General features: G+C 48.9%; 1 protein-coding gene across 1 annotated transcript in view; it reads right to left on the bottom strand.

The window, feature by feature from the left end:
- Nucleotides 1–19,992, bottom strand: part of GPC3 (glypican 3) — a 152,395-nt gene that overhangs the window by 47,280 nt on the left and 85,123 nt on the right. Inside the window, exons 4-5 of the mRNA XM_075763177.1 lie at nt 13,635–13,768; nt 10,677–10,802 (exon numbers count right to left, since the gene is read on the bottom strand). Of these exons, the coding sequence (XP_075619292.1) occupies nt 10,677–10,802; nt 13,635–13,768 (260 nt within the window). The remainder of the gene's footprint in view (nt 1–10,676; nt 10,803–13,634; nt 13,769–19,992) is intronic.

Raw genomic sequence — 19,992 nt, 5'->3', positions numbered from 1 at the left:
AGCCCACTGGTACCTTCTCGAGCTGTGGGTTGTTGGTATTCATCGGAGCCCCAGTGACGGGCCACAGTATTCTACAAGCACAAAACAAGTCCTTGTCTCCAAGACCTGACAGCCTGAGCACATGCTGCCAAACCCCAGCACAGCCTACAAAAGCGAGATCGCCAAGATAATGCCAAGCATCAGTCTGCTTTACTGTACGTCCGTTTTTCCGGTGCCATGGGTAAATATGATGAATATTCCTTTCTGCGATTCATCTCCTACGCATCACATCCTCACCCAGCTCCCAGCACCAGCCCCAGTGACTGCCTCCCCACCTGCCAGCTCCCTGCTCCCCTGCCCACTAATCCTTCATCCCCACGTTGCCAGGGCAGCTCGGGCAATGACAGTTGCCCCATCTCACAGAGGCTTTGAGGAGGAAATGGGACTTCAGCAGGGATTTAAAGGAGGGGAGCGAGATGGGAGGGATGGTGGGGCCAGCTCAGGGAGGATGTTCTGCTGGTGGAGAAAGCCAGAGGCACAGGGACATTCAGCCACAACAGCTGTGAGGCCACACCGAGGGTTTTGGGGATACACAGGGGGATGACTCCACTTAAACTGTAAATTAGGAATGAGACCGACTCAGACATGTGAGGATGCAAAGGGAACCCCAGATTTATACTGGTGCAGCAGGAATCTGCCCCAACCTGAAATATTCCCATCATTTAAAATACAGGACTGAGGCTGATTTCCATGGCCAGGGTCTTTCAGAACAGGAGTTCTACGTACAGGAGTGCTCTGCATCCCTGGCTGGGTCCCCAGCACGGGGCCCTCGGGGGCCCACGGGCTGAGCGCCCCACGAGATGCTTCACTGAAAGAGATGACAGACAAAGAAGGATGGGAGAAAGGAGGTGTTTGTGCCTCTAACAGAGGAGCACACGCCTGTGTATATTCCTTTTTCCAAACATAAACAGCTTGTCCAGGTACAGAAGAAGCATCACTGCAAAGCAGAGACATCAGCTCGGGTCGCCCAAGCCCCACCAGCTCCTCAGCACCAGGGCAGCTGCCTGCAGAGTCACCCCACCATGCAGTGCTTCACCTGCAGCGCGGTGCTGCCCAGGCATACTGGACCCACTCCAACAGCTCTGTCCTCTCCCCAGACACCTCTCCTCATGCTGTTGCCTCCAGTTAGGAGTCAGTGTTTTGCAAAACAGGCACTTTTTTTTTTTTTAAATAGTTGCATTATCCTGGCAAGTATAAAACACAGCTATACCTTAGACGCAATAGCTTCCAGCTCCAAAAAGCACTTCCACATGTAATTAGAGGCTCATTGTAGCCCGAAAGCTGAGTGACTGGTAGAAGTGGGACCAGAGAGCGCCAGGCTGGATCCCAGCCTGCAGCAGCCCGTGCCCAGGAGAAGGGCTGGCTTCCCACCACAAGCTCCGAGCACCATCTTGTGGGAAGATGCTCCTGCTGCAAGCACAGACCTGCCTGGCTCTGCAAATACTTGGGCTTAACTTTTTGCAGGGGAAGAAAGCACTGGGAGCAGTGAACCATTCAATCTGCTGCTTGTTTGTCATACAGTCACTTAATGCCACTGTGCCAACCTGACAAACACATCTGGTGACTGAACATAAGCATCCACAAGATGCATGACTTTTTAGATGCCAAAGAAATTACCATTTTTGGTGTCACTGTAAATTTAATTTGAAACACTGATGGAGCTTTAAAGCACATTGCTGAAAAGTCTCCTGTGGCTTAAGAGATTTAACTAGCAGGATAAATCTCCCACAGGTTTTAGCAAGAGCAGAACCAAGCCCGTTTGATGCCTACCTAAATTAATACAATCTCTCTCCTAAACAGTTTTATACAAAGAAACTCAATAGCTTGGGTTTGAGTGGGCAAAACCCTTTCTGAAATCCATGCAACTGCCAGAGAGGATTTCTGTAGCAATGTCGTGCAGGAGGGAGGAACACAGCTATGGCAGGTCACCATAACTACGTGTCCAAAAACTGAAACTGCTCTCCAGAAAACAGAGTCCCTGACTTGACCTTGGTGAGGGTGGTGGAGTAGGATCACCTTCCCCAGGGGGACAAGTCTACCAAAGAAGGAAGCAAACCTGAAAGAGTTTGCAGAGGGATCTCTCCCTAAAACAGCGATGCTGGAGGAGCAGAGTGGCACTGCCTGGTGCTTCCCACCCGGCCAGGTACAAGGGTACGTAATAGGCCTAAAATGAACCATTTGCATCATCACGCAAGTCATTTGAAGCAGCAAGGCAGAGGGCTCTGCAAGCTGCACATCTTTGAGCACAAATCACAAAGAAGCAGATGCGTGGGGACACGCTACATCTGAAGAGGCAGAGATGAGCTCCTGCATGGTTTGGGTGCTTCAGGACATACTGCCTCTGCTCTGCTGAGCTGAGACCTCCTGGTGCATGTGGGTACAAGGGGGACACCAGCTCCCCCTCAGCTGTGCCCCCCTCTGCCCATGCACCAGGGCCAAGCTGGCATTCAGGCATGTGGGATACAGCCAAACAAAGGGTTAAAGACTTTGAAATGTAGCTTCAGTGAGGGATGGACATTCCTGAAATGCCAGAAAAGCTGGAAAAGGCAGCTGGCACCCCTCCCTGCAGCCTGGCCCAAGCAGCCAGGCCTTAATATGGCAGAGAGATGCCTTTGTAACCCCCATGGAACTGGAGGATGGGGGGCTCCCAGGGCAGTCCCCATGCAGGCTCCCCTGCATCCCACCAAGCTGCTGCTTGGCTGGTGGGCTCACAGGTCCCATTGCAAAGCCAAGCCAAAGCGTCACCTTCCTCCCATGTTCCCCAGCCACAGATCAGAAAAGGAGAAATCTCAGAGCCATCTCGAGCTGCTTTCAACGTATGCCAATAAAACAGCCCCTTCTGTAGGACAAGTGCCACTCCATGAAACTCATCACATACCTTTGCCATGGCGATACCGGCACTGAACAGCAAATATGCACAGTGGTTCAAGTCTGCCCCATGGTCCCAGGGGGTCCCTGTGCCGAAGGGATATCAGTGTTGCAATATGAGCATGCTCTGGCTCCCACTTCATAAGCAAAGCCCAAAATACTTTCCTCTTTGACGTGTGTTGACGTCAGTCAGCAGCATCTCCTTGCCTGGGCTCTCTGGGTATGGCTTTTGCTGGGGACATGGTATTTTCCAAAGACAAATGTCACATTGTAAAATGTGCTGATAAGCAGCTCTCGCTAAAAATGACTTTAAGGACAACCACCTGATGAAAATACTGATGATCTGAGGTCTTCTGTGGAGATAGCACAACTTACAGACCCTTCCTGCTCCTTCTCATCCACCAGCAATAAATGCCAAAGCATGCAGTCAAATTCAGGAATTTTCTCTTTCTTTCCTCCCCACCATCCACAAACATCTCCTGTGAATGTTTGGTCATTCCAGTCCAAATGCGGCTCCTTCCAGGCTTTCATTTCAGAGCAAGGAAGACAAGATGACAAATGCAATTTAAATATATGGCAATGAATGTAAATTGTGTGTTCATTCTACTTGGCCATGCTAGGCTTAGATATGAGTTACTGCAATGCCTGACGTGTGATTTAGAGAAAGTAATCCTGTAAGTCAAACATAAAGAATTACACCTTTTAGAAAAAGGAAAGTAAGTTTTTCATTCAAATAACAATTAATTTATGCCTGCCTTCCAGTTGCAAAGTACTTATTCAAATGCAGCTCCACAATTTAAATAGCGTGATATCCCTTGCAGGCTCTTCCTTTACTATCTCTGTTTACAGAATCATACTTGTTTGAGGGAGTGGATGTGGGACAAATACAAGACAGTCTGCTACAAGACAGGACTACAATGCAAGAGAAGAGGTTTCATTGCACAGGACTTAATAACCGAGCTGGAGAGAGTGGGATTTCCAGCACCTACAACTCTCTGAAGCTGCTCTGCATTTCAAGATGTGATTTACTACAGGCCATGTGGGCTGGTGACACCGAGTCCTCACCACATAGGAGGCAAAAAGATACAAAAAAAGGGAGACAGGAAACAAAAGGTTCTCCCCCACACTCCTGGCAGGAACCCAAGTCTCATGTCCAGCTGGTTTTCATGGGTCAGTAAAGGTGGGCGCAGTGGTGATGTCCACATTTTACTCTCTCTGGCCCTGCTGCCTTTTGGTTTAGTGGGACAACCTTAGCATCACATCAGCGGTGCAAACAGCAGGAGCCAAAAGGCTGGAAGAGCTGCTCCAACCCACTCATCCCACCCTGCGGCCAGGGAGTAGCTCCTGGATGAGTCCATAAGCCTCCAAGAAGAGGTGATAACTCTTTCCTTGTTGGTTCCTCTCTAAAGAGAGACTGTCCCGAGATACCAGGTCAATCGCACTAATTGCCCCAGCCCAGACAGGGTCTAGGCGTGCGATGGAGGCCAGCCAAGTGCAGGTCCACCCCAGCTGTCCTCTTCCACACAGGGTGCAGGGTCCCACCATCCCTTGACCATATGCTGACACCTGTTATATGGGGGTGCAGGTGGCAGGAGCGAATTGGGGTATATGGCACTTGGGTGCCTTCCCAGCTTGCAATGTGCACTCGTTTGCTCATTTGCAGTGAGTGCTTGCAGTCATCGCAGAGCTTGCAATGCCACAGTCAATTTACACCACCAGCAGCTCTGAGCAAGTTTCTTTAAAAGCAACCAGGAGAATCCAACGCTCACAGTGGGGAGTGTTCTCACCTAAATAAAAAGGAGCCATTTTCTGCTAGATTTCCAAATATCAACCACCTTGCAGCCTGCCAAAGGGAAGTGCTGCCTTTTCCCAACCACCTTATGCAATGCACTACAGCCAGTAAGCATGCTGCAGATGTTAATTTGTTTTATTAAACATGAAGTCTCCGATAATCACCTGGTTCTGGAAGATGGGACTTTAAGAACAGCAAAAACTGTAATATCCATAGCAAAACTATTGGGAGTTTGAAGCGTACAGGGACAGCCTGAAGTCTCCCTCCATTCTTACTTCAGTTGAGTAAAGTTCAAGACAAATAGATTATGGAAAAATTGCCTAAACCCGAGACCAAGCAGCAGGCTTAATATAGGAAGATTCATGATCTTCATTTCTGAAATACTCTGGAAACAATTATGGCCACTCAATAACCCACTGAATTTGCCTACTATCCTTTCATTATAGCTTACATTTGCTACAAAGCTGTGTTTTATGTGCTTGAAAAGTTATACAGCCTCTCTCTTCGGGGACTCCATTGTATCAGATATTTTGCAGCACTGCCAGAAATAACCAAACCCTTCTTGAACTAAAGGGTTATTGCTGGCATGGAATTTCCTTTGTTCCAATTACAGAATCTCATTTTTCTCTCTCGCTTCCAATTGTGCTTTCATTGTTTATGATTTGTATGATTAAAACAAACCACAGTACATTGGCAACAGCAGGGAAATGTGAGACTTGTAGCTTGAAGAAGAGAATCTGGCAAGGTGCTAAAAATATATTAATTTGGAATTGGTATAAAGAGAACAAGAATTATGCGGGTGATTTAGATTAATGTACAAGTTTGTCTCGAGAAATTTGGAAATGGCAGTACCTAACCATAATATTTAATGTGCTTACAAGTTTTGCAGTGGGCAAATGTTGCTGTCATTCTATTCAGAACAGCTTGAAAGGAATATTCTCGTGTAAGCAGATTATTAAACTCTGAGAATCTAGATTTTAATAGGCTTTTAGTATTAAATGCTGCAAAACCCTGATACGATATAAGGTTCAAATCACCTTTAAGATTCAGACACCTAACCGCCATAGAAACTGAGATGAATTCAATATCACGACACCCACTTGATTTAAGCTGAAGTCTTTAGATGACCTAATTATTCAGCCAGGACTTCAGTGATAAGAATCACCCTCTGGTTTTTCTCTGCATTGGATGGAGATAAGGATAAGAGAGGCTGGACAACATCTTCTCACCACCCAACACCACCAGCGTGAGGGCAGGTGGGAGGATGGTGCATGAAGACAAACAGAGGCAAGGACGGGCATGATGGCAACCCTTGCTTAAGCACGTGTAAGCTGGTTCACCCCTCTGCTATCTCAGGGAAGCGCTTGTCAATTAATTGAGCCCAGGAAAGCTGCAAAGAGGTGCACAGAGATGCACAGAGACAGAAGGAGACCCAGCAGGTCTGGTCCCCAGCTACCACGAACACTCAAGCACCGTGACCTCTCACAAGCTCTTCACAAGTGCTGGAGCCCCATGCGGCTTTTGCTGTGAACTTTTGTAGTGTCACATAAAAGCACAATATGTTTCTGCACACTTTAAAAAGTGTGAAAAGCAGTATTTTCTTGCCTTTTCTTTTTTCTTCCCACTTTGGCTTATGTTCTTCAACCAGGCAGCAACAGCACAGCAAAAGACACAGGCACCACTCAGCGCGTGACCAGAAAGATCAACCTTCTCTGTATGGTTGCCACTGTTTGCAAGCCATTATTTCTGACAGATTAAAGCACCATGTGCTAAACGCACATAAGGGATGGTGATCAATCTACCAATCCAGAGATCAAACCTCAGGAAGGAGGATGAATTCTTGCCATTTCCAACCTAGAAAAGTAGGGAGATGGACAAAGGATCACAAAAGTAAGAGTCAGTAAAAGACAATGAGGGATGAATCACATTAAAAACGCTAGAATACACAAAGCAGGATGAGTGATGCTGATCCATCAGCAGAGCATGTTGCATGTAATCCCCACCACAAACCAAGGTGTACAAAGCCCTCAGTCAAGCAGGTCCTCAGAGATCTTAATTTCAGGGGGGTTGCAAGGGGCTGCACCATGCGTAACCCTGCTCCATCGGTGGAAAATCCGAGAGCGAGGGATGAAACAAGAACATAGCTCAAGTAGAGTCAGACCTCGATCAGCACAACCAGCAAAGTAGAGTCTGCGTAGGACTGCACTGAAACAGTTTGTTGTGTCAGGAGAAAAGCACAGTAAAATACTCCAGCAGGCTGCATTATCCTCAGATGAACATTCAGTCAAGGCAGGGGGAGTTAAGGGCAAGGAGGAAACAGAGGATGGTTCAAGGATTAAACTGGGAAATGAGACCCAGTGGAAAGGCATTGAGCATGTCCGGTCTGCAGGGAGGAGGGACACGCTCACTCTCCGCTGATAACAAAGCGCTGAGATAAACAGGACAGAGTAAATACTGATTCAGAGAAACCACAAGAGGAGGTCTGTAGGGCACAGAAGGGACCGTTTGCGTCAAATAGCAGGATACACATTGTCGGTATTATCTAGTACCTGAATGCTTTGGCAAGGGGCTGGGAAGTTGCTATTCCAGGCTTGATGTAACATGTTATAGGAAAAGGGCTTAGAATAACCAGCAAATTTTGTCATGACAGAGAAGTCGGGAAATGGATAAACCAGTAGGGCTCCTCTCTAAATTAACACTCAGGTACCGCATTAAAGATGTGAGAGGTAAATAGCCACAAGCCCTATAGAAACACCAGACAAGCCCATATGGATGCTCATGCCAAGCTCACAGCAATGCCAAAGCAGCTTTATCGATCATCTGTGCAGCACCAGACATGGAAACACATGGAAACACAGCATCCACCCAACCATCCCTCTCCCCTGGTCTTCACCTGATGCTGCAAAGCTTTCAGCAGCTTTGGCAGGTGCTTTCTAACCTATCCCTGGGCTGGGCACCTCATATTGCTATAGGAATCGCAAGATGTCTCCCCCAAGCCCCAGCTGCTATTCCACAGGGACGTGGGTGGTCTTAGATCTCCCCCATGGATGTCCCAGAAACCCAAAGGGGTCTCAGGTTGCACGTGGTGCCCACGCTCAGGCAACTCAATCCTGCCCCGAGGTGAAACGTATCCAGCAACCACGCACAGCAGGTTAAGTGCAAGGCATGAGTGTCTCCTCCTGTCCAGCCAGCTGAACTTTCAGTCAGGAAGATGTGATTTGCAAAACTCAATATCCAACAACGCAAGAGGGAAACATTAAGATATAAAGTGTATTTTACATGCACAAAAACTAGAAAATCAGACCCTTCTTTCTGGCAGCCATTACACGCATGGGACAACAACCAGGTCACCATCCTGAAATTAATACTAGCAATTCAAAAACCACCAAGCTTCTTGCAAAAAGTGGCAAGCTGGAGTTTGATGACCAACAAGTGCACATCAGTCCAGCAGGAGAATTGCTGTAGTCACGCCAAAAACACTCCACTATAATAATGCACATTCTCAGAGTGGCTTGCAAAAGAACTCCTACGTGGTGAACAGCTGCTTGGCTCCCTCTTGGGGAAAACACTGAATAAAGAAATTGGTGGTTTGGGGTACTCAAGCACCATTACCTTAAATGCTCCTGATTTTCAGGAACCCTCCCAGACACTCTGAAAGAAATGCCACGCTGGGAAGTCCAAACACTTGAAGCAGTCGGTTTTGGCTCCACATGAAGCAATGCAATTGGCTTTAGAGACCATTTTAACTATATGCGTGCTTCTGTTTGAAACAGAGGAGCACCCTGGACCGTTATCTTAGTTCAGCTTTATTTAGCTGAGTTACCCCTGTATTTTCATCAGCAGAAACACCATGAGGTATGAGACACTTTCTCAACCTATGGAGAGGAGAGGGTCACCTTGGGAAGGGTTACAGTTGCAGATGCTAAAAATACAAGGTGGGAAGACAATCCATGTGTTTAAGGGACAACAGCTATTTCCATTTTGTGCATCCAGTTTCCCTCCTTCGTGAACACCCTGCCTTCAGGGGGGTTTCAAATCTCCTCTGCCTGAGCCACCACCCATACTGCATCCTTGCCCAGCCAGCAAGAGTTTCCCCCTCCAGGACACCACCAATGTCCCTGTGAAGGGATGGGGGATTTAACTCTCAGCACCCCTTTCTGCTCGCAACAAGAAACACCAATATCTGCCTGCAAGGGAGCTGTTGCTAATATTTCATACGAGCTGGCAGAGGTGGTGACATCTGTGAAATAGATCAGAAGGGGCAAGGAGGAGAGGAGTGGAAAGGCACGCTCTCTTCAAGCACAGCAGAGGATTTAATCCTCAAGTTAACAGCCAGGGGCTGAAATCTTGGTGCCCCCTTCATGCGCACACACTTTATCATCTCCCTGCCTTGCCCCCTCCACATACCTTTGCATCTACGTGACCTGCTGTATTGTGCCACCAACACCACACCATTGCAGCAGGGGACCTAGGATGGCATCTCTGCCTATGGTGGTCCACTGGTATTCTCAGCAGAAAGCTGGAGAAGGCTGTCATCTAAAGTCATGTTTAATCTGCAATTAATTCTGAACGTATATTTGCAGGAGGATCTGGACCCAGCACCTTTCCGCTGCTGCCACTTCACCCAGCCGTAGCATCAGCAGGACCTGGACCAGAGCCACTGGCTGCGACTCTGGTGAATTGTCATAAGCAAAGACCTCAGCCTAGGTCCTCCCCTGCAAAGCTGCAGTGTTTATAGCACTGTTTTAAGAAGTTTTAATTAACAGTCAGTGAGACAGTATTGAAATAATCTTTTTTTTTTCCAATTGTACTTCTCACATAGGCATGGAAACTCAAGATGTTCCAGAAATAGGTACAGATAGAGGACACATTTTTCCTTAGGCAAAGTAAGTACATTTTATTAAGCGTGTGATCTTAGATACTTGAGCAATTTTTTTCAAAATATAGTTTGATGCTATTTCAGTCCCTTCAGTGTTTCAGGTCACTATTGCAAGTACAGGCTAATTACCACCTGAGGTTACTGATCAAAAAGTCATAATTAATATCTTGGCATTTCACTACTTCCTGATTTTATTTCTATTTCTTCCCTTATGCAAACTACTTAATAGCAAAGGATGCTTTGCAAAGAAGGGTGATTAGAGGAGATTTATGTATAATTATAAAAAACATTTCCAAGTTCTATTTCCACATTCTTTAACATTCCTGAGGGGCATTTTTTGCAAGAAAAAACATCTCCATTTCTATTAACACTTCCTTCCCCTTTATGCTATTACTCCTGTACTTGCCTGTCTTCATTAACATCACAGTTACCACCAGGACATCCTCAGAACCAACGAGTGGGGCAGGGAAAAATGGTGAGGGCATGACCTGGACCCTGGTGTGAATGGCTCCATCCAGAGAGGACAGCCAGGGCTCAGTTGAGGGAAGATGATCGGATGGCAGCACTGGAACCACCAGAGCTCAGTAGTCCTGACCCCCTCCAGCACAGAGCCATGGCCAAGGAGAAACTCAACAAGGTGGTTTCCCTTGTCACTCCTTGGATGGGGCAGGGGATGCCAGCCATGCTGTCCTGCTACCACTGCACAGAGTCAGGTTGGAGACATCCCCACTGCAACGCAGTGCATGGTGGCAACGCCCCCACTGCTGCTCCGGGGGAGCTACCCCTGGCACCGTGGTGCACCTTGCCATGGGAACACAGCTGTGCTGAGCTGCTGCTGCTCTCCCCTCTCGGCTCGCCACTACCAACCCACCCTGCAAGGTTTTCACAGCAGAGTGCAGAAAACTCAGTGGAGGGCAGCACACAACCACTTCTCTCCATGCAGACTGTGCACATCCATCTGAGCTGCAGCACAGGTGGACACAGGCTCTGCAAAAGGTTTCTTAAGGGACCGAGCAGTGTCCTGGTCACAGACCACTCCTGCAGCTCATTAACAAAAGATAAGCAGAGGAGAGGGAGGGGAAGGGAGATGTGATTCACCTCTCCACAATTTCTTGTCCATTCCAGCAAACAGTGTTGTTCTGAACAGCAGAGCTGTGGTTGCAGATGTACTCTGGCAAGTTGCTGTAAAAACTGCCGTAGGACTTCAGCTTCATAATGAGTTCCCTGGAAGAAAGGGAGATAAAAATGGTGCTCAGTTAAAAGAGGAAAAGAAGATGGAGTTGGTGGATTTTAACCAGTGAAGGTAGTCATACAAACACAAGAAAGCAGCTGGTAACAAACCATTAAGCATTGGTCTTATTTCTGACCTCAAGTAGCATTTTGCATCATCCCCTGACGTTATTCAGTCAAGGGCTGCATCCGTGTTTCTTGGGGCAAAACCACCAGTGATGGGAAGGATGCTGGGGCAGCAGAACCTCAGCCCAACCATGCAGCACACCAAAGCCAGAGACACTCTCTGCACTCTAATGAAAGGTGCTGCTGGCTCAGCCCGTGCATACATGGGGTGCATCGGAGCTGTAAGTGCTGAGGCTGCCAGCAGTCCCCTCCACTTTGCAGAAGTCAACAGAGGCCCTTCAGGAAAGGACAGCCTTGTCACTTTGTCTGCCTGACATCGGCCATCCAACATCCCTGCAAGGGCAGGTGGCATTTTTGGTGGCAGACCAGAGCAGACACTCTCAGCACAGACCCGTACAGATGGGTAACGCTGGGTTTCATGCCACGCTGTCAAAAACATACAATTTCAAGGCATACGCTGGGCTGGCCATCATGTCACAGTCTGCATTCGAAGGGACAGGTTACACTCAGCAAAATGGCTCTGCCGCGGGAAGGCATGAGGAGCCTCAGGAGCAGTGCGTGTGCCAGGCAGAGGGGATGTGAACCAGGCTGCACCCCCACCCTGCGTCCCCCCTTCCCAGCACCAAGGTCCCCAGCAAGTCTCCTTCAGCAGCGGTCCATGGGACACAAGCTGACCCCAGGGACGCAGACAGCCACCAGAAAGGGGAGAGGGGCTGTGGGACCAGGATGCACTCGTCCTGCCAGCCCGGGCTGGCCCCTCCGGTGGCACTCAGCGGCTGTCACCAGGAAACACCAGTAGATTTAATTAGCCAAATGGCACGAAGAGCATGCTAATATGAATAGCAGGGGCTGGAGGAAGTAAGACTTAGCCTCCTGGTCTCCTGGCTTCAGTTCAGTGCATTTCCCCATTTGGCAAGGGGTTATTTCTCGGCCTCCTTCCTCCCCCGGGGGGGATGACAAGGGGTCAGCACCTTGAGCTGGGAGCACTCCCGGGGACATCCCCTCGGTGCTTGCAGCGGTGGGACCTCGGTGGCACCTCCACACCCCGCCAGCTCCGGGGAGCTGCCCAGCAGTGCCAGGCTGTCAGACAGAGCAAGCTCAGGCAGGCTGGGGGGCAGAGGGGGTGCCTAGCTCCCTCCATCCCTCTTTGCCTGGGGATGTCGTGGGGTTCCCTCTCCAGACAAAGTCCCCGACTGCCAGCTGGGGGCAGGCGAAACAAGGAGAAGGCGCCCCAGCGAAGGCAGCCCGCGCTGCTCTGCTCTGCCTTTTTGCTAACGAGGAGCCTGTTTCTGCCATCGGACCGACACAGGCAGAGCCAGCAGCGATGCAGGCAGAAGGCCACCCAAATCCTCCCTCGGGTCACCACCACGCAGCCTGCCCGGGGAATTGCAAGCACCAACCCGTCCATGCCAATGAACAAGGGTTTGCCCGAGGAGTCAAAGTTCCTCCAAAGGGTGGGAGTTCAGCCCACAACCCCTCTGCACAAATTGGAGGGTGCTTCAGACATTCACCTCCTGCATGAATCCCCTCCTATGGCCATCTCCTGCACCGGCCTTACGGTGGGGCAGGACGTCCAACCATCACCATTTTGAAAGCCAAAATGAGGCAAGACCTGGGTCTTCATTACACCAAACCCTGAGCAGCCTTACGCTGCCCATCACACCCAGCTCCTTACATCCCAGGCGCTGCCTTGCTCCCCGTCCTGCAGACCCCAGCAGCGCTGGGGAGAACAGATGGAAGAAAACTTTCCTGGGGAGCAGAGCTCCCCGCCGGGAAGGGAGAAACTCCTCCGTACCTGCACGTATGAGCTCATGTAATTTGTCACAGCAGATTTCATTAGACTTCACAGTCCTCAAAGGACATCTGCAGCAGAGCCTGGGCTATGCAATCCTCTGACGTGTTGAGACAACGGAGGAATGCAAGCCCTGGTGCCATACCTCAGGAACTGTATCAAGAATGTGGCCCTGTTACTCTGTAGAGAAATCCATCCAACTTAGTCAATCCCCAGTTCCAAAAATTGCCAAGTTTGCCTGTTTCTCTCCCACAGGGATGTTTCTTATATTCAATACAGCAGTAAAGGCACTGCACGTCTCTGGGTGCGCTTTCAGATCCAGAGGGAAGATGCTTCTCCCTGACACTCCAGCGTGAGCTCACTGAATTACAGCTTCTGTTTAGAGAGGGAAGGAAGCACAGGGTGCAGTGCCAGCAGCAGAGGCACCTGCTTCACTTTGAAAATATTCTGTAAAAGGCTGTTAACATTCCTGAACTACCGTAAAAGATTGCACAAAAAAAAAGTGAAATGAGTCCCCCTTACCTAGAATGACCATTTCCACCTATAACTACACCTGTGAGTATTTCTGGCACTATAGCAGTGCCCAAGAAGCTCAGACAAGGCATTTGGTGTATGAATCTGGGTGTCTGGTGCATTGCAAAAAAGCAAAACAAAGACAAAAAGCAGGAGGCAGTTTTACAGGTTAAAAAAAAAATAAAAAAAAAGATGCTCTAGGTGAGAAAACACATGTAGACACCTCGCTGCACTTCAGAGCCAGCCATAGAGCAGCTCTGATGTTCAGAGTCAAAACCAGCTGCAGGTTTATGGGTAAGGGGAGCTCTTCCATCCGCTTCCATGGGGCCATCCCGTATGGCGACCGCTCCTGCAGCCCATCCTGTGGGTACTGCGCTCAGCCCAAGCATTCTCACCTCCTCCTGCTCGACAAAGTTTCTTCTTGCTCTATGTGAGTCACCTTCAGGACTTTCTTTTCAACGAAAAGGTCTTCAGGGTAATTAGCTGATCGATACTGCCTCTGCTGAGCATGGCCACATAACCGGCTGATCTGGAAAAAACAAACACAGTAGCATAAGGAAATTTTGGGACCAGAAATACTGCAGGAAAATAGCTGAGATGCACATTGGCCCCTGCACATGAGCTGCTCAGTCGTCCCATCATCCTCATCTCTCCCACAGCTCATGCAAGCACCTGAAAGCAAACTGCTGCCCTAAGGATGCAACCCCACTCTTGTACAAATATCCCCTGTGGGAGGGAAGGCAGCAAACTTCAGGCAAGACTTTTGGGCATCAAAGTACCTCAAGATTGTCAAAACCCTTGAGCTGCAGGCATGACCAGCAGAGCTTCTTGTGCTGGCTTAAACTCGTGCTGGTAGGAGGGGGCTCGAGATGTTCCCTGCTCCTTCCTTGCTGAAAGCTGCGGCATCTCAGGATGCTATGCTCCACCACTCTAGCCAGGCTTTTAGGTAACATCTCCTCTCCAAAGGTAAATCCCAAGATGCCAGTTCTGCATGTCGAGGCAGCTCAGCATCCACATGGCCTGCACTGCAGGTGCCCAGGGATGAGCATCATACACGTCATTACTCATTAAAAAAATCAGGGCCTAAAATACAGCAAGCATTATGGCTACACCACAGTCGTACCATGGGAGGTCTTGATTAACAGGGCTCTGTTAATGATGCAAATTAGCTCATTAGCACACAGATGATTCGGCAACCGGCTGCAGCAGCAAGGGAAGGAATCCAAAATGCCTCATTAAAGCTCTCCTGCGCGGCCGCTGTCCCGAGACTCAGCCAGCAGCACTGCGGCCACCACTGCAGTCCCTGTTGCAGATGGATTTGCAGCCATTTTCTTCTCTGGGAGACCACCAAGGGACATTTTTTCCCCAAGGCACCACTGCCGCTGGGAAACTCGCCTTTTGAACCACCCTGTGCTATTCTGCAGGACTCGTCCACGCTGGGTTGTGAAGGGGACTTGGCCGATTGCTGGGATGACGAAGGCACCACAGCTAACAGCAACCTCTCTTGCCTTGACCCGCATCCCTGGCGTCCAGGCTTGGGACCAACCACATACCCATAAAATGCCTGTTCCTTGCAGCACCTCATTTATCTTCACGCCACACCGAACCAAGGCAGGCAGCGAAACTCAGAGTTAGCGACGCACCCGAGGCTAAAAGCACACCCGCCACCCAAAGCTACAAGCATCTGATGTGTAAAGAGAAGAGATTAATTCTGTTCTATTACATCCTGCATTTGGGTGGGCAAATAAATTAGTAATGTCACCTCTTTCATTATCAAGAGCAGCACTGTTTGCTCAGGCTGCCATACATCGAAGAGTAAAAGAGAAACCTCCTGGGAGCTGGGCAGTGCCGTTTCTGGTTCACAGCACAGTGGGAAGAGATGCTGGCACCGGTTCCCTCTGCCAAAGCGGCTCCTCCCGCAGCTGCCGGGGGGACCAGTTTCTGCAGCATCTTACCTGGTTTTTTTCTCCGCTGCTCTCCCTTGGTGGTGCTTCCTCTCCACCTTGCCAAGCCCAAGTCTTGCAGAAGAATGTGTTAGCACTACTGCCCTCCCTAAATTACATGGTAGGCTTAAAAAAACAGAGGGAGGGAGTAAAAAATATGAACACTGCATTTTGGGCTGTTTTCTTCACCTTTTGGGTTTTCTTTAGCACTCATCTTTCTCTCATAAAATTTGCAGGTAGTCCCCTGATGCAGGCAGCCAGGATAAAGAGGAAATGATGGGGCAGCAGGAGACCTGGACAAGGGCTTTTGGGACACCTGAGACCCCACTGCTGCAGAACAGGTCTGCACATCCTGAGCTCTCTCTGTGCTGCCTGGTGCCACCTCCCTACAACGGGCAGCTTGGCAGGAGCACACGAGGATGCATGGGGTTCTGCAGACCTCAGCCCCCAAAGGTGACCTCCAAGCCCATGGAGAGGTCAGAGATAAGACCTGCCATGGATCCACCCCAGGGAAACACAAGGTACACAAATGCTACAGGACGATGGACGCAGAACAAGAGCCAACGCAAAAGCAGCATCGCTGCACCCACGCTCTGCACAGGCACGTAAAGCGGAGAAGTGGGAAAAGGTCGGATATTTTAAGCTGCCGTTTGTGATGACTCCCTTTGATTCTCCTCAGCTCTGTGAAAAGCCTCCCCCCCTTTCAAAGCCTGCCTTTCAGCTGGTGAAGCCTATTGAACCCCGAGAGAAGAGCAAGTCCAGGATCAAGGCTTTTTTCCCCAAAGATGCTGAGATGCGCTGAATGGGAGGGGAGGGCCGGAGCGACAGCGTGAACAATGGCACCACCCGGGAGCGTGCTTCAAACGGCAAAGCAGCCGGGCGGACCGGGGCTGCTTCGTCTCCCACTGAAGGTATCACAGCCCCTCTGCTCCCAGCTCCGGCGTGGCAGCTGCGGCTCAGCCGCATCCTCGCAGCCCCGCTGGGTACCACGGGCTCCTGCGAGAGATGAAACCACAAATGGGATCATGTTAGCCCTGCCATGGGACAGTAGATGAAATCCTTATGGATAGAAGCTGGAAAGTCTGAGCAGCAAATCCACATTTTTATTTATTTATTTATTCAATGAACGATTAACTTTTTGAGGAGAAGAAACACACCCCTGCAGCCCATCTTGTCAAGTCACGGTGCAACAATTGTCACATTTTAGTCAAACAAAAACCCGGCTGAGATTTGAACTTTAAGTAAAGCGAGAGAACGTAGAAATAACAGATTGCCTGCTCATTTGCAGGGGCAGCACCGCGTGCACTTTTGGGGTGAGGGAAGGATTTCACAAACCATCTGCCAAAGTCTGCTGGGCCATGAGCGGTCCTAGGACAACAACTCAGAAATCTTGTTTCAATCTTTCCTCCTCTTTGGTCCCCGCTGCAGGCTCAAGAACACATGAACCCAGTTTCCCAGTCTCTTCCTAATCACCGCTATTCTGAAGCAAGCTCCAAAATTTTAAAAAGTCCTGAAAAATGCCGCTGTAGGGCAGTCAGAGAAGGGACAACACAAGCCTCAAACCTTGGGAGGGAAAAAGTGAGATGCTTCATCCCACGGGCAAGGTGGGATGCCTGCAAGAGTAAGAGCAAAAGGAAGGTGGCATATCTAATCACGTGTGCTAAACTAGTATCGAGTGACAGCAGTAAACACATGGTTGCCTCCCACCACACAACTATAAATGTGAAATTCAAAGCAAATTGACAGAACGGAACCGCCGGCTCTTCTCCTCAGGCTCTACATGCTATCAGCGGGCTCGTAAATATACACAAGTCCTTATCTAAAGTATATTCAGTGCAAGAGCCGTGCAGTCTCTTATTTCATGTCACACAAACAGTCCCAGAAGAGGCTGAAGTTTGGAACATCATGCCACAAAAAAAAGAATAAGTAAATCAAATGGTAGTCTGGTTTTTAGGCAATGAGGGTTGGGGTTTTTGTTTGTTTTTAAGAGCATCTGCCAGTCCACCAAAAAACTGCCACGAGGGGACACAAGGCAAGTAAAACCCTCCCAAAGCCCTGAACTTTTACAAGACCCCAAAGCCACCAATACTGTAACAGCCAGGACAAAACCTCCCTATCCCAGCTTATTAACCAACTCACTAATTACCTGATTTCATTAGCCACCTCCATGCGAGCGTGACCCAGGCCATGAGGAGAACGCTTTGTCTCCTGCCAACCGCTACCCACCACTCCATTTCTTTATCCCAGTGGCAGGGCGAGCCCGTGCCCGCCGGTCGGGCAGAGCTCCTTGGGGACCTCGCGGCTCCCTGAGCCCACCGGCTGCTGACGGTCCCCGCACCGGATGGGGAAGCAGCTGGCTCCCAACACTCCTGGGAGCCGCACGCCATGTAATGGCTCTGCTTTAGAGGGATCATTGATTTGAGAGGAGCACAGGGACAAAGCTAATGGAATAGCACTATCAGCCCATTTTAACGCTTCCCCATTAATTTAGGGTAAGAGGTGCCGGAGGACTGCAGGGAACTTGTTGGCGGCTGCATAGAAATGATGCACCGTAAGCATCCGGGGAGGACCAGCACCAGGTTCTGTGTGAACCATCCCAGCCTCGGTGCAGCTGATGGACGGCAAAGCCCCTGCGGGCACCCCAGCCCGGCCACGGCAGGATGGCATCGCTCGCGGCGCTGGGGCCACCGATCGAACCCACTCCGCTGCCCAGGCTTGAGGCAGGGCGGCCGCATGGGGCAAAAACTTCTCACCTTGCACATCGGCAAGTAAATCCAGCTGGGGAAAGATTGGAAAGCAGCACACGTGTGATCCTCGGCACCAATCTGAGCATCACTTTTAGGAGTAAGAGCTTTTTAAAGGTAATTTTCTAGAAGATTTAAAGAAAAAGCTAACTACTTGGAAGAGAAGAGTGCATTAGACACTGTTGAATACCTGCTGCTGCCGCTTCTCATTCAGCCCATGAGCTCCGCTCTGCTCTAAAGGAGAGCTTGCTATATTTGACCTTTACTTAAACTTTACATGGAGTTTCCACTTGTCTTCTCTGTGAACTCTTCTGCTTACAGATTTGTTCTCCAGGAAGACACAGTATTTTTTGTTTCCTCAAGGGGATGGCCTCATTTTTGAAGATTTCCTCCTGCAATCTTCTCTGCTCTCTGGAGTTCACGTATGTCATTTTATACCTATTCCCCAGTTTCCTCTGGGAGAAGCTGCACATTAAACAGAAAAGCGATTAACTATTATAATTGATTCGAACACAGCCTCTGAAAGGGTGGTTTGCTACGGTGTGCACAGAAGAGACGACCACAGACCTCAAGAGACCATGCAGCCTTTGGAGGAACCAACTGGTACCCAGTGAACCCTGCACATCGTTCAATGACAGAACCCAGTTTGACCAGTAAGGCTCAGTAACGCATCTGCCTGCATGGGTGCTTCTTTCCCAATTCTTTTTCACAACCTACTCTGCTAAGCATCACACATATTATTAGCATTATAAACAGGGCTCAAATGCGTTCTTTATCTTTGAAGTCACCGTAAAAGTGACCCTGAAGTCTATTACTCAAGCGCTGCTATAGAAATCCGCTTAATTAAATTCTAAAGGGCTTAAACCAAAAATATACATTGCGATGATGGGGGATAGGACATAAACTTTTTAATAGTAGTAACCAAGCACATTTACTATTTCTACAGGTGTAATAAAAATGCTAATATATGTTAATGTTTAGTCTGTGGTTAATGTTTTGTCTTGTTAATTTCCCCAGGGCTTTTATTGCTGATTTAAATCTGCCACACTACCCCAGTGATTGCATCGCCTTCCACAAACTGCACACCACACTCTCAAACGAATACTGATTAACAGAAGTGAAGAAACATTTAGCGAGGACAAACACTCTTATGCTTGTAATCATTATATACATTTTGTCAGGAAGATGGGAAAGAGACAATTCCCCGCTCCCACACTCTTCTCATAGTGGAAAATATGATTATGGGCATAAAAATAAATTTACAAGCCTTTATTTTAGGAAGCACATCATTATTAGCTAAGTAATGATTGTTCTTCCAGTTCCAGGCACTCGAGCAGAAGGAACAAACTGAGTACGATAACACAGATGTCTTCTACGCACATTTCACTAAAATTCCTCATTAATGGAGTACTAAATGTTATTAATCAGCTCTGTAGCATTACAATTTCCATTATTCAGACATCACCTTGCAAGGATTACATAAGAGACATCCTCACTCACTCACGCAGAGCAGCAGGAATCGCGGGAAGTGACCTACTCTCTGTGCCGAGCAGAAGAGCGTTTAATAATGCATTACCTTTAAATAATGTAACGCTATAATGTGTAAAATGCACACAAACACTAATGCTTAGAATAACAGAGTGCCTGTCACACCAGCGCCCACGGTGACGCCCAACACATGCTGCAAACACGCGCTACAAATGCTCAGGGACCCCTGCAGCTACCAGACCAGGTTACACTGAAGGCCATCTCCACCTGGTTTGAAGACGAGGTCTTCAAACTTCTGCAAATCACGGAGGCATTAAGGAGGCATTTTTAGAAGGAAAAACAACTTCATTTTTATATCCCATCCTTCATGTGGAGCACCACAAGACACTTTGCAGAGGCTCAGCATCACAGTAGGAACACGGGGCCCACAGAGGACCAATGGGTGCCCCCTCCCTGGCCTCACTTCTTGTCTGCAAGACAAGAGAAAAACAAGAGTGGGCTCAAGACTCGATGGAAGAGGAACCAATGGCACAGCCGCCCTTGCAGACTCCAGCTGCTGCCCAAGGTGCTCACCATGC

The sequence above is a fragment of the Balearica regulorum genome, chromosome 11 (genome assembly GCF_011004875.1).
Source record: "Balearica regulorum gibbericeps isolate bBalReg1 chromosome 11, bBalReg1.pri, whole genome shotgun sequence".
NCBI lineage: Eukaryota > Metazoa > Chordata > Aves > Gruiformes > Gruidae > Balearica > Balearica regulorum.
This window is presented reverse-complemented; position numbering and strand designations above follow the sequence as displayed.